The sequence below is a fragment of the Carcharodon carcharias genome, chromosome 5 (genome assembly GCF_017639515.1).
Source record: "Carcharodon carcharias isolate sCarCar2 chromosome 5, sCarCar2.pri, whole genome shotgun sequence".
Classification (NCBI taxonomy): Eukaryota; Metazoa; Chordata; class Chondrichthyes; order Lamniformes; family Lamnidae; genus Carcharodon; species Carcharodon carcharias.
Window position 1 is genome coordinate 47,315,071 of NC_054471.1, and position 15,671 is coordinate 47,330,741.

The following is a 15,671-nucleotide window of genomic DNA, read 5'->3' on the forward strand; positions in this document are numbered from 1 at the left end:
ATTCCTTGTGGCTGAGCCTCTCAATCCACAAGACCCAATTTGGTGCTCTCCCTGCGGGCAAATGGCTTCCTCTCTCTTCTGGCCCTCTCTCTTCTGAGGAGGTCCCTCCAGCAGGGTACGTCCCGTCCCCATTTCTGTGCTGATGTTTCCACAGGTTTCTGCACTGAAGGGGCTTATTGGCTTAAGACCTCCGAAACTGCTAGCAAAGCAGTGAGTTCTCCAGAACAACACAAGAATACCAGAAACTATCAATAAACCACCTCCAAACCACTGACAGCCAAACTCCTAACTACTCACCTTTGCATCTGCCTGTTGGCCTTTTATCCGCCCTGGATGTAGAATCCGTGAAAAACATGAAGGCTGCATGGCTGAGTGGACCATGCGCCAAGCATAAAAGTGCATGGGCCATGTAAAATCCCTATCAATTGCTATTTAAATCAGCTTAATTAGACCTTAACCGTCGGCGGGTGTGCGCAGGAGCACAAAGCGTGCCCGCTGACCAAAATATCGCAAGGTAGCGCAGTGACATCGGGACACCCTCCCAATATCACTGCGCCCCAATTGACGAGCAGTCGGGGCCGCCATGCGTCCGCACTGAGAGTGTAAAATTTTGGCCTATCTTTCTTGAATACTTTGTGGGCAGAAATACTAAATTCACAATCCTCCCACTCTTTTAGTCAGATCTGTATTATTGTCACTATAATAAACCATAATTATTGCACAGTAAACAAGTACGACTTGTGGAATTCTTCCTGTGTTCAGAGCTCACTAGGGTGCAATGACATCTGTCAATTGCCATCATCAACACTGAAAAAAAACTTCATCCAAAAACAAATAAAACCACCCATTTTAAAAAATACAGCTTTCTTGGAAGTGATTACAAGGCTGTATTTACATCCCAGGATTCTTCCAAGTGTTCATTATTCTCTAACGTTATTCAAATTAAAACTTTGTACAGTAACTTTGCATAAACCTATTTCCTCCAAGTGTGAAATTAAAGAAAAATTATACTAAATGGTGGTTGGTTTAGAATAACAGTTCAGTAGAATAATTATTATTCAACTTTAAACACAAGATAAACACCTTTTAATCTATCCAACAGAAACATCCGGGGAGAAAAATGTGTTTTTTTAATATTCCAAAGGAATATTTTTCTTCATTAAATTTATTTTAATTAATTATTAGTGTGTTTAAAAATAGTTGAAGTGTTTTCATAGCATAAAGCCCCTCTAAGGAAGAAGCGAAAAACACAATTTAATTCTTTGACTGTTGATGGATCCCAGGACTTTCTGGCTTCTTAGGCCAGTTAGTTCTTGCTTCATATTATGTAGTTCTCCTACATTACAAAAGTGAAAGCATTGGGACATTCCAAGTTTATGAAAGGTGTTGTATTAATATAAGTTCTTTCATAATCACAGCAGGAAACAAATAAGTGAGGTGTGCAGAATATTTTTCGTGATTTGAAAGCATTGTTGAACAGATGAACATAGTACAGTTTTAAAAAGTTACAGCAACTTCCGCTAAATGGATGGATGGGAGAATCACGCTATTGTTGCTTGTTACATTGTGCACTAGAATTGACAAAAGCAAACGTGATTTTTTAGAGGAATAGTTCCTTTCTGTTTAGCAATCAGTCCCAAAGAAAATAATGAAACATTTCTAAGTAGGATAGCTTGTATACCATTTTTCTTTGGAACAGATGTCAAAATTACAGACTCTTTTTCGTAAACTGTCATGAATTTTAAATTGCTTTATTTCCTTTGTAATCAAAGAAGCAGACGGTGACTTTTGATCCCATGTTTAAAGTAGCTCATTTCAACAACAGAGTGACTGATAGGAAATTGTTCACGGTGTTTGAATATTCACAGTTACAACATGTTATTTTCCTGCCGACTGGATTGTGAGAATTGTGTTGAGCTTCACATTTGAATAACAGATATTATTCATATCTTATTATGCAACACTTGTTCATTGCTATTTCAAATGCAACTTCATTAAGTTACTCTTGAAAACAGTTTTGAGAAAAAGATTGAAGGATTAAAGGACACTTTTGCCTCACTTCTGCTGATTTCTGATGCTTTAGCAAATAGAAAGCTCACTATCAAATCACAAAGAAAGACCATGTATTAGTCTTTGTCCTATTTTACTGCTTTTGGTATCCATTCAATTATAGAATTCATTTTATGAGTAAACAACACTGAAAAAAAATTCACCCAAAAACAAAGCGACCAGAAATCTATTTTTCAAAATGACTATTATATTCCCACAGAAAAAGAACTTACAAAGGATTATGAACATTTCTCAATATTTGTATTTTTATTTTTTGATCATACTATATTCAGCAAATCTTTTGGCTTCATATTTCATTTTTAGCAGCAAATAAATATTGGGTGTTTCAGCCACTAACATTGGATCCATGTTTCACACCAGTTACTCCAAAATCATTTGACACTGTAGCACAAAACCATGTAAAAATCAGTAAATAGGTAACAAGAAAAGCTACTCTGAAACCTGGTCAGAAGAGGCAAGCATAGGAAAGAGTCAGTCAGCAGCTTTAACTGGAGCAGCTCCTCACCCCAATATGACTCATACTAACAGTAACGTGCAACATACCTGTTGTCTACTGTTTTTCTTCTACTGTTGCCATTTTTGGTTCTCAATGTGGTGCTAAACTTCTCAAATTTCTGGGCTACCGTAGATCACAGCATATAAGTTGACACCATGTATAAGACAATCCCATTTTTCTGGCCACAAAAATCATGCTTTTGCCATATGCTTGGCATACAAGTCAACCCCCCTTTTCAGTCACAACATACTACACTTGCATTAGTAGTCAGTCCCAATTTTTCACCCCAGAAATGCATGTTTTACTTAATAGTACCTCATAACTGGGTGCAAAGGATCAAGCAAGAGATACAAGCTACACTGCAAAGATGCACGGGAGTTTAAAACACACCCACCCAGAGTGGACCCAGCGTGGCAAACAATGAAGAGAAATGAGTCTTCCCACAAAACAAATGAAGTATGAAACTGGCTTCAAGCTAAAAGTCATAATATTTGCTAACTTGTCAAATAACTGTGCTGCACTCAGGGAATTTGGTGTTAGTGAAAAACTGGTGAGGGAATGGAGTCCATCCTGAAGAAGATGTCCCAGACCAAATGCGCCATGAGAACAGGGACCATTCACTGACCTGAACTTGAGTAGCATGTATCAGAATGGGTCCTCGAAAATCGTTGGAATGGTTACGTCGTCATCAGGAATGCAATTTGCATTTGGGCACTTAAGTGAGCCAAATCACACCCTGAGTTCAGCAAAGATTTTCAGAGCAACAGCTAAGTTGGTGCAGCTGCTTTATGGAACAATAAAGTCTAGTATTGCGACAGAGGAGCAAGGTTGCTCAGAGATTACCAAGAGACCTCGATACCAAAATTATCAGTTTCCAATGATCCATCATCAGAGAGGGGCAAAAACATGAGTCCACATTACGTAATATCTGCAGGGATGGTTGTGGAGGGATGATTCTGTAACCAAAAACTCCAAATCTGATGAAGAGTGGGATCCTTCCAATGATGCCATTGCCAAAGTGACTCAACTGATGAAATCATTGTGTCAGATACCAAAGATAATGGGCAGAATTTTGCCCTTGACGAGCGGGCAGGCAGCCAATCCCTGCCGCCGAAACTGCCACCATTTTAAGTGGGTGGGCCAATTAAGGCCTGCCCAGCGGGAAGCGCTGTGTGCTTCCTGTGCGGGCGGGGGGATTTCCCAAATGCGAGAGTGAGCTCTTTCGTGCATGCATGCAAGAGAGCACACATCTCCCTGAGACTAAGTGCTGCCTCAGGGAGAGCGCTGAAAGTTTTTGAAACTTTAAAAATAGAAAAATTAAAAAATCATTAACATGTCCCACTCATGTTAATAACTATCACAAAAACTTTATTAAAGTTTTTTAAAACTGACATAAAATCTCATCCCGCCGGCGGATGAGATTTCATGATTTTTTCAGAAGCCCGCTGGGGCTCCTGGCCTGCCCGCCAGCCTTAAGGTTGGACGGGCAGGGCCTTTAATTGTTTTAACTGCCCTGTCAATGGCCTCAATTGGCCATAGACAGGTTGGCGGGCGGACAGCTGATTGCGCTGTCCACCCACCTTCCTGAATATTTAAATGGAGCATCCCGCGTCATTTTCTTGTCGGCGTGCGGGCCCCGCCCCCAGCTCGCCGACGGAAAATTTCTGCCCAATGAATTTGACTGGGTTTAAAATGTTTTGATTGCGGTAAAAATTATCTTCATATAGCTTATTTATTCAATAATCCGTGTCACATTAACTTAATATGAATTCCAGCTGTTATGTTTTTTTCCCACAATTCAAAATGGCAAACACCCACCACACCAGCGGCTCACTTTGATACTTGGCTAGTAAGCCAACCCCCGAGTTTGGGGGGACTTTTTGAGGCTTCAAAGGTTGACTTATATGCCAACATCGTCAGTATCTGATATTTGGCTACATTTTCCAGTTTCTGGATGAATGCCACAATCTTTAAATCTTAAGTTCATTCTTGAAATATTTCCACTGACCCAAAATTTACTTTTTCTTCGTCATTGTGCAATTAGAGTACAGCTTTGAGAAGCATTTGTATAGACATGTAGACATGCCTGGCTCAGTACAACTACACCTGTACAATAATGATTTTGGTCCTTTGTAATGTTGTCGTGCTGTAGCAGTTTGAGATGCTCATCATTCTGTCCTGCACATAATTTGGTTAAAATATCACCTATATATTTGGTCTAATTTTTCCAGCTTCAGATAACAATAGTTAAGAATGCAGAGTCATAGCTATATGAAAGAATGATGAACACAAATGCATCGTATGTGAACTGGTAGCTATATACAACTATATAGATGGGCATGTCTCTTTCAGTTCCTGATAGGACTGCAAATTGCAAATAATAATTTAAGAATTCTAAAATGCCTAAGCACCTAAAACTATCCAGGCATTTAGATTTGTGCTTTCATTATGACATTTGGCTCATTGTGCTTGGTCAACTTTACAGTTGAGTACATGAGTTTGGATCTTTTTCAAGCTAATGGTGAAAATATAATATAATCAGATCAGCCATGTTCTTATCACATGGTGGAGCAGGCTTGAAGGGCCAATGGCCTACTCCTGCTCCTAAGCCCTTTGTTCCTATGTTCCTATCTTCTTCAGGATGGGTGAGTATAGTTAAATGATTAGCAAATAAACATTCACAGATTGCAAGTATGCTCCTTAGTTCACCAATGTTACCATCTGCTGTAAATAGATGTCAAATCTGTTCAAATGTGTTTTAACACAGGCAAGCATGACAGCAAACAGAAATCCTAAAATGGCCTGGGGTCTTGCTTTACATCATTTGTTTTGTTGAATGCACTACAGCATAAAAGCATATAAATTAAAATTTAGGATAAACCCACTTGTTCTATTAAACTTGCGTTGGTGTCAGCTTCAGCTCTTCAACTGGAGCTCACTCATTCACTTTTCCTGAGCCGCTTCATCCAATTCAGGGTCGTGCAGAGTCGGAGCCTAACCCGACAGGCAATGGGTATTAAGCGGCGTACCCCTAGGATGGGATGCCAGTCTATCGCTGGGCGCACACTCATACAGACACACACAATAGGGCACAATTTACCGTAATCAATCCACCTAACCAGGACGTCTCTGTACGGTGGGAGGAAACTGGAGCACCCTCAACTGGAGCTACCTACTCAAATTTAATTTTCTTGCCCTTTCCCCATATTCATGTACACCTTTGCTTTGCAAATACTTATGCAATTCCCTTCTAAGAGTTGATTTAGTGCCTGTCTTAAGAGTAAACTATTCTATTTTCTAATAACTGTTGAAAAAAATTCTTCCAACCTCCCCCTTCATTCTTCCAGTGACGATGCTTAATCTGTCCCCTTATTACCAGGTCACCAATCAGTTGAAATAATCTTCCACTATTTATCCTCTCAAAATCTTGACACCTTCTATTAGATTTCCCCTTTAACTTCTGTGTTTAGTGGTAAAAATATTTTTTGAACCTTTCAACATACCTATAACAACTCTGCTGATAATACGCTAATGATTTAAAGTATACACTTCTGTGATATAATTTCCTAGAATTGGATACATGCAATATTTCAACTGTAGCTTAGTCAATGCTTATATAAATTTAATATAATTTATTTGATTTTACATTCAATGTTCCTTTGTAATAACAGCCAGAATCTCATTTGTCTTTTTCCAAATGCCATCCCAATTTTAAAGATCTACGTAACTGTACACATACCTCTCTGTTCTGCTTCTTTTAAAAATGTTGCTCTTTAAGGTACATTTCCTTTCACTGTCCTTTTTCTCAAATTTACTACTTCACATTTCTACGCATTGAAATGTATGGTTGTTTATCTGCCTGTTCCATAAGCCTATCTATATTGTAAAGAGAATATCATTTTTCCTAATATCACTGTGGGATACTGAAGCAGGCTTGCGGAAGCTGTGTTTGTGTGTTGTGTGTGTGTGTGTGTGTGTGTGTGTGTGTGTGTGTGTGTGTGTGTGTGTCTAATTTAATTAAACTGAAGACAGTCAGATTGCAAGGTTTAAATCATCAAAGGGATTTGGTGTAAAAGCAGGCATTTTGAAATGGAGATGGACAAACTAACATGAGATCCCAGTACATACAGAATGAATGGGAATTTGCATTCTGAGCTAAGTGAAGAGTGAATTGTTAGCTGTTTCAATTTCAAAGAGACATGTCTAGAAATTTTACAACTGGCAAAAATCGTAAATAAATAAGGCGAAGTTATTAAGTTTATTTTTCCCAAAAGTGCTGGCCATAATGACAACATGAAAGTTTTTATATTTTGGGAAAGGTAACTTTCAAATAAAATTTAGAACAATGGATTTAATGGTCAAAAGGGAGAAAATATATTTAAGGAAAGATTGAAAGCTGTATGAGGTGAGTGGCCATGTAAGATCTTGAAAGGTGGGCTGTGTGAAGACAGACTTGTGAAAAGCAGCCTCTAGCCATCCCAGAGAAGTGCTTGTTTGTTCCAGAAAGCAAGGTTTTGTTATAAGCCTTGGATTTCCATTGTTGAGTGAAAGGGAGGGAGAATCTGTGAAATAACTCCCTTACAGCAACAGTGGATGCCTTGCGGCAATATTTACTGGATATTTATAGATTAAGAACCTATTTGGACTGTTGTTTGGAAAGTGTGTTTATTTGGGAGTCTAGCTAAGTAGACTTTTGGGAAATGTTGTAAAACTAAATTTACTTGTGTAACTGCAATCTTGTGTGTTTAAGTTTTCTTTTCTTTTATTAATAAATGTTTTAATTTAATAGCTAAAATCTCCAAAAGTGGTAGTGGACTCTTTACTTCTGACTTCAGTGCACATACCTTCTCATAATAAAATATAAATTGCAAATTGTTGTGATAGCTTGGCCAAGTTTCCCTTTGGGGTTTGGTTGGCTCAGCAATTACCAACTGCCACATCATAACAAAACTGGGGGCTTTTTGTGGAATTTTTAAAATTCCTTGATTGGCTTGGAGTTGGTGAATCTCAAGACTACGAGTGCAAGAAGAACATTGAACTTAGACCTATGTATGCGGTCTCCTCTACATTGGAGAGACCAAACATAAACTGGGCGATCGCTTTGCAGAACACCTGTGGTCTGTCCACAAGAATGACCCAAACCTCCCTGTCGCTTGCCATTTTAACACTCCACCCTGCTCTCTTGCCTACATGTCTGTCCTTGGCTTGCTGCATTGTTCCAGTGAAGCCCAACGCAAACTGGAGGAATAGCACTTCATCTTCCGACTAGACGCTTTACAGCCTTCCAGACTGAATATTGAATTCAACAACTTTAGATCTTGACCTCCCTCCTCCATCCCCACCCCCTTTCTGTTTCTTCCCCCTTCCTTTTGTTTTTTTCCAATAATTTATATAGATTTTTCTTTTCCCACCTATTTCCATTATTTTTAAATCTTTTATGCCCCCCCACCCCCACTAGAGCTATACCTTGAGTGCCCTACCATCCATTCTTAATTAGCACATTCGTTTAGATAATATCACCAACTTCAACACCTGTGTTCTTTTGTTCTTTTGTCTGTGACATCTTTTGATTATCTGTTGCTATCACTGCTTGCTTGTCCCTACAACCACACCACCCACCCCCCACTTCTCCCCCCCCCCCTACCTTAAACCAGCTTATATTTCACCCCCCTCCTTGGATTCAACCAGTTCTGCTGAAGGGTCATGAGGACTCGAAACGTCAACTCTTTTCTTCTCCGCCGATGCTGCCAGACCTGCTAAGTTTTTCCAGGTAATTCTGTTTTTGTATTGAACAGAGCATGTGAGTTAGCTAAGATACTTTTAAAGGTATCATAGCAGGTGATGAAGACAGGTGTGGAAAAGAGGGAAAAGCTCGTAGTTTTGTTTCTAAAAAGGTGTTAATATTTAAAATCTCCAAAAGTGATAGTGGACCCTTTACTTCTGACTTCAGTGCACATGCCTTCTCATAATAAAATCCAAATTTCAAATTGTTATGATAGCTTGGCCAAGTTTCCCTTTGGGATTTGGTCAACCCAGCAATTATCAGCTGCCATCTCATAACAATATTATCAGTTTGTTATGCTCCTTAAATGACATCAGAAAACTTCACTCTTTTTGAGCCTATGCCCAACCCAGTTTACAACATGAAGCTTTCCAACATAGATTCTCAGGGTACATCACAATCTGTGTTCTACCAAAAGATAAAGAAAATCCATACTATTTGCTTCCCCCTTCCATAACCATCTCTTTATCCATTCGTCTCCATTCTCTTCATTACCACCCTTCTTCATCTCCTATGCCACCTGATCAAACATCTTCTGAAAATCCACATATACAATCACTGTATTCCTTTTACCTGCGTCAGCTTGACTCAAGAGCTAGTAGTCTCTTTTCTAAGTCTGAAGATGGTGGGTTCAAGCCCACTCCAGGACCTGAGCATCTTATCTAGGCTTACACTTCATTGCAGTACTAAGGAGAGCTCTGCTGTCAGAAGTTGCCCTATTTTGCTGAGACATTAAACATAGCCTTTCTGCCTATTCAGGTAGATGCAACATTTTTTCCCCCCAAGGAGAAATATGGGATGCTCCTGGTGTCCCGGCGACCATTCTGTCCCAATCAACAACACAAAAGCAGTTAAATTGGTCTCTTGTCTAGTTGGAAGATTTTGCTGTGTGCATATTGCTTACTGCAACATAGTGGCTGCACTTAAAATTTAGTAATTCACTGTCTGTGAAGTGCTTTGATATACTAACATACAAAATAGGAGCATAAGTAGGCCATTCAGCCCCTCAAGGCTGCTCCACCATTCAATAAGATCACGGCTGATTTCAAATTCAAATTCTATTTCAAATTCCACATTCTCATCTACCCCGATAACCTTTGGTTCCCTTGCCTAACAAAAATCTATCTACCTCCGCTTTAAAAATATTCAATGAGCCCACCTTCACTGCCTTCTGAGGCAGAGGGTTCCAAAGTTGCACAACCTTGAGGATATGAAATGCAAGTGTTCTTTAGCCAGAAACTGAGGTTTCCTCAAACAGAAAGAAACAATGAAATTAGTCAAGCATGACTAGCCATATATAAATCCTCAATAAGACTGTGGCTTTTTAAATTTTCACGTGGTTCCCAAATGGGCTCCAGCAGTTTTCCCACAAGAAAGTAAAACTGGTCTAATATTCCCTCACTTATCATTTTACTCTTCACTGAAGAGTGACTTAAAACATTTGCCACCCTCCAGTCCTTTACCACTTCACCATTTCAAAACAAAATTTGAAAGATTATGGTTGGTTTCTCCATTCTACCCTTTCTCCCATATGTTTATCAGTTATGCCTGGACATGGCAGTTTCCTTTTGGATCCATTACCATCAGCAATTGCTGCACTTGTCAAGCTATCATTGGAATTGCCTTGCATAGGAATGGCAAATTTGCTCAGTACTTTTCTGGTAAGCAGCAATGATAGGTAACATTGCCAGTAGTGTTTTGTTTATTTATTCATGGGATGTGAGCATCGTTGGCAAGATCAGCTTTTATTGCCTTTGAGAAGATGGTGTGAGCTACCTTCTTGAACAGCTACAATCCGTGTGTTGTAGGTACACACACAGTTCTTTTAAGGAAGCAGTTCCTGGATTTTGACCCAGCAACGGTGAAGGAGCGGCAATATAGTTCCAAGTCAGGATGGTGTGTGACTTGGATGGGGACGTGCAGGTTGTGGTGTTCCTATGCCCTTGTCCTTCCAGGCGGTAGAGGTCACAGGTTTAGAAGGTAGGTCACAGATGAGGATGATCTCCTTGATTAGTGAAACAGGCTCGAGGGGCTAAAATGACCTCCTCATGTTTTCTATGTTCCTATGCTGTGTCAAGGCCTTCATGACACTCAGGAACATTTTGTATAGGGCCAAGTGTCATTCCAGACACCACTTCTGCATTTGTTGCATAAGCAGCATTATTTTAGATGCTCAGTCATGCTATAGTGATCCAAATAATAACTTTGTGAACATGTAATAATCTTATAAGTTTGAGTGCAGAACTGTTGCACTTCCAACAGATTCAAAGCAGTTTCAGCAAGAGGATTTGTCCTCTCCCATTCATAAGCTGTACATTTTCTGTAACCTTCACTGAGTTGCACTTCCAACAGATTCAAAGCAGTTTCAGCAAGTGGAAAATGTACAGCTTATGAATGGGAGAAGACAAATCCACTTGCTGAAACTGCTTTGAATCTGTTGGAAGTGCAACAGTTCTGCATCAAACTTAAGATTATTACATGTTCACAAAGTTATTATTTGGATCACTATAGCTCTGCTTAAGAGACGTGCGAATCACATAACCAGCTTCAGAAAAATAACCCTTTTCAGATTATCCACCATCATTTTCATAGGGATAAGTCTTGCACCACATTTTGATACTCCTTGATGCTTCTCTTCATTGTATTTCTTTTCACATTTTGAGGCAAATAAAATGACAAGTTTTCTCTGTTAGTTGTATTGTGGTTAGCTCCATTCCTGCTCCAAGATATTGCTGGACTATACCAGAAGTTGAAAACTTTTGGGTATTTGCCAATTTTCATTATTGACTCCAAGAAAGGGATGGAAGGGTCTTTTGACATTCTGGTGGATAATCACAGTTCACTATTACCACTTCACCATGCAATAGACTATTTTAACTTTTCTTTTTAAGCTTACAGATAATAAAGCTTCCCTGCTCCAGGAAGGTATCTTTTCCTGTAGTCAATTTCAGAATTCAGCTGGATGGCTTCACAATAATTCTGCAAAACAAAACACAACAAAATAAAAATGAGGATTGAGTTGAACTTCTGTCAGCCAAGGAAAAATAATTGATACAAGTTTCAGATGTAGTATTAACCTTTTCTACATATCAAAACAATATTAATTGTACAGGATGCATTCTCTAGTATGTTCAAAACAGTCCTGTTCAAAAAAGGTTATAAGGATAAGCCCAGCAATTACAGACCAGTCAGTTTAACTTAAGTGGTGGGAAAGATTCTAGAAACAATTATGCGGGTCAGGATTAGTAGTCACATGGAAAAATATGGGTTGATAAGGAAGAGCCAGCATGGATTTCTAAAGGGCAAATCATGTTTAACAAACTTGCTGGAGTTTTTTGAAGAGGTAACAGAAAAGGTCGATGAGGGTAATGCTGTTGATGTGATGTACATGGACTTTCAAAAGGCATTTGATACAGTGGCACACAACAGACTTGAGAAAAGTTATTGTTCATGAATAAAAGGGGCAGGACCAACATGGGTTCAAAATTAGCTGAAAAATAGGAAGCAGAGAGTAATGGTCAATGGATATTTTTTGGGCTGGAGGAAGGTTTGTAGTGGAGTTTCCCATGGGTCGGTACTGGGACCCCTGCTTTTCTTGATATATATTATCTAGATCTTGGTGTGCAGGGGACAATTTCAAAATTTGCGGATGATACAAAGCTTGGGAGTGTTGTAAACTGTGAGGAGGATGGTGTGGAACTTCAAGAGAACATAGACAAGTTGGTGGAGTGGGCAGATAGATGGCAGATGAAGTTCAAAGTGTGGGGTGATGCATTTTTGGTAGAAAGAACATGGACAGACAATATAAAATAAGGAGTGAAATTTTGAAAGTGGTGCAGGAGCAGAAAGACATGGCTGTATATGTGCATAGATCATTGAAGGTGGCAGGACAGGTGGAGAGAGCAGTTAATAAAGCATATAGTATCCTGGGCTTTATAAATAGGGGCATAGAGTACAAGAGCAGGGGAGTTATGCTGAATTTATATAAGGCACTCGCTAGACCTCAGCTGGTGTATTGTGTACAGTTCTAGATGTCACATTAAAGGAAGGATGTGAACACATTGGAGAGAGTGCAGAAGAAGTTTACAAGAATGGTTCCAGGGATGAGAAATTTCAGCTATGAGGATAGATTGGAGAGGTTGGGATTGTTCTCCTTGGAGAAAAGGTGGCTAAAAGGAGATTTGATAGAGATGTTCAAAATCATGAGGGGGCTGGACAGAGCAGATAGGGAGAAGCTATTCCCACTCGTAAAAGGACCAAGAACGAGAGGGCACAGATTTAAAGTGATTTCCAAAAAGCAAATGTGACGGGAGAAAAAACTTTTTCACATAATGAGTGGTTCGGGTCTGGAACGCCCTGACTGTCTGGAAGTGTGATGGAGGGAGGTTCAATCGAGGCATTCAAGAGGGCGTTTGATGATTACTTGAATAGAAACGATGCACAGGGGTATAAGGAAAAGGCAGGGCAATGGCAATAGGTTATAATGCTCATTTGGAGAGCCGGTGCAGACACAATGGGCCCAATGACCTCCTTCTGTGCCATTAAAAGTCTGCGATTACGTGATAAACAACCACCGATTAGGATTTTCCGGCCCTGTCACAGGTGATGCAGCAGCCCAGCCAAAAGTCCATTGACTTTTGGTGGGAGCGAACGATCCTGGCAGCGAGCGGGGCTGGAAAATCCCGCCCATCATTTATATCATCAACTTATTGCTTTTGTCAATGTGCTAAGACAATTCATATAGTCACGATAAAAGTGGAAATGGCACATTGCTTCACCAAGTCATAGAATGGGCCAACTATAATCCATCTCTGCGGGTGCAAGCACCAAAACATATTCATTTTTTTTTACAGGAAAAAGAAAGTTAACACAATGAAAATGCTGAGATATTTGAACTGCATTAGCAACAGAGTTACTATGACCCACTGCAAACTTGGTGTAATTGTGTGTGAACACAACATGTGGTGAATAAAGTTGGTAAATTACAAGTGCAATTCCCATTTGGGAATATAAGGTCGTGGCACTAAGGGAAATGTGGCTTAAAATGATTAGCATTTGGTCCTTAATATTGTAAGATTTTAGTTCAAGTCAGAGATTACTCAGTACAAGGGGTCGAAGTCATTGTTAGGCAGTTTATTAAGAAGCAACAGTTTAGATATATAGGCAGAAAAGACAAACGCTCTGTAACAGATGAGAATGGTTTAATAGTCTCATATTGGATAAGTGGGGGAAACAAGGCAATGCTGATCTCCATAGCTGGCAGTGGCAGTCTCCTCAGGATGATTTACTGGGCCCAGGTTGGACAAAGAGAAAGATGAAGCTGATCTCTGGCATCTCTTCAGACTGTTTTCTTCAGTGTTTTTGAGCTAGCCAAATCATTAGGCTGTGGCCAGCATTGATCCACCTCACAAAACTCTTTCCAGTCTAAAGTGATTTTTCTCTCGCTCTCTCTCACGAAAGTCCATTTATATACCTTATTTATCCAGCTCTTAGAAGGAAAAACTGTGTCAAATCAGAAGGCAGCATTCAAAGGCAAAGAATCTACAGGCACAGTATAGACATGTCCCCACAAATAAAAAGGGTGACACTGCCAAATCTAGAGCCCCCTGTTTATCTAGAAGCATACAGGTCAAAATAAAGCAGAAAACGAGCTCTTAAGACAGTAACAAAAGACTTAATACTGTAGAAAGCCTAGGGGAGTATAGAAAGTACAGGGGCGAAGTAAAGATGGAAATTCAAAAAGCAAAGAGAGGGTACAAAAAAATATTGGCAGGTAAAATCAAAGAAAATCCTAAGGCATTTTACCAGTGCATTAAGATCAAGAGAATAACTAAGGAAAAGGTAGGGCCTTCCAGATATGTACATTGTAACATGTGGGTTGATGTAGAAGATATGAGCAAGGTTCTCAATGAGTACTCGGTCTCTGTCTTCACTGAGAGGGATGATGCAGACATTCTAGTTAAAGAGGAGGAGTGTGAAATATTAGACACAATAAGGTTTAGATTAACAAGGCAAAAGAACAAGGAACAATCTGAAGTAGAACTTCTAAATTGGAAGAGGGCTAACTTCAATGGGATGAGACAGGATCCAGCCAGGGAAAAATGGAACTAAAGATTGATAGGAAAAACTGTAAAGGAACAATGCATGATCTTTATGGAGGTGGTGTTGAGTACAAGCTGGGTACATTTCAACAAGGGCAAAAGGTAAGGGAATCAAAGACTCCTTGGATGATGAAGGAGATAGACAATGTGATGAAACAAAACAAAGAGCATGTATGATGCATATAAAATAAAAACAGAAAATGCTGGAAATACTCAGCAGGTTTTTGGAGAGAGAAACAGAGTTAACGTGCTGAAGGGCCCTATTTACAAGATTGCTGATAAGGCCAACCTAATAGCATGTGGAGCTAAATGAATCCCAATGCATATAATTGACCAGTAAAGGTTAACAATACTTTTTAGGCAGAGGTGGGTAGATTCTTGGTAAACAAGGGGGTGATAGGTTATCAGGGGTAGGCAAGATGCTTATTTGAGGTTGCTATCAGATCAGCCATGATTTTACTAAATGGTGGAGCAGGCTTGAGGGGCCGAATGGCCTACTCATGCTCCTTGTTCGTATCCCTTGGAAGTTCGATGCAGAAATAGACTGCATTAAAGTTATCCTGCAGGACAATGACTATCTTGATCAGATCATCATATCGCACAAACACGCAAATGGGCCAAAGGCCCATTTCAGATTTGAATGGTGCCCGGTCTACCTCAAATTACCATGGTAAAGCAAAGTAACTCAAAAATTTGAACAACAGGTTAAGCAAGCCGTTTCACACTGCTACTATGCAGTGGCAATGCGAATGGTATTTTCCACTAATAGGAATCTGCCGGCAGTCCAAACAAACATTCTGCCCACCACACAATTGAACAGCGTCATGTATGAATTTCAGTGCCGGTGCGATGCTGGGTAGGTGGGCCATATGTCCCGATTGGCTGATCGAATCAAACAGCATGTTCCTCCAGCTGTTCGTAATAGGCAGAATACAGACTGTGCTCCATCAGCCTGCGCTTGCAAAACACAAAACAAAATTGTGTGTTGTTATTGCTGAAAAAAGGGACACGCTGTTGAAATTTTTGTCTTGTACTCATCAAGACAATTGCAAGAATTCCAAATTTCAAAGGCAGCAATCATTTATACTGCATAAGTATAGGGTACTGATTAGTTGGCAAGTGGACAGATTGGTAAAGGTGTTGGCATGGAGAATGCACCAGGGAACTATCCTCTCTTGCATTTCTGTTTAATTCAAAAGAGAAGCAACGCCTGGACATGTTC

The 15,671-nt window shown here is 39.8% G+C and overlaps 1 protein-coding gene across 2 annotated transcripts in view; it reads right to left on the minus strand.

The window, feature by feature from the left end:
• The window catches only part of afg1lb (AFG1 like ATPase b), a 154,266-nt gene that overhangs the window by 37,382 nt on the left and 101,213 nt on the right, over positions 1 to 15,671 (minus strand). For both annotated transcript variants that reach the window (XM_041187264.1, XM_041187263.1), the window contains exon 8: positions 11,245 to 11,327. In XM_041187264.1, the coding sequence (XP_041043198.1) occupies positions 11,245 to 11,327 (83 nt within the window). The remainder of the gene's footprint in view (positions 1 to 11,244; positions 11,328 to 15,671) is intronic.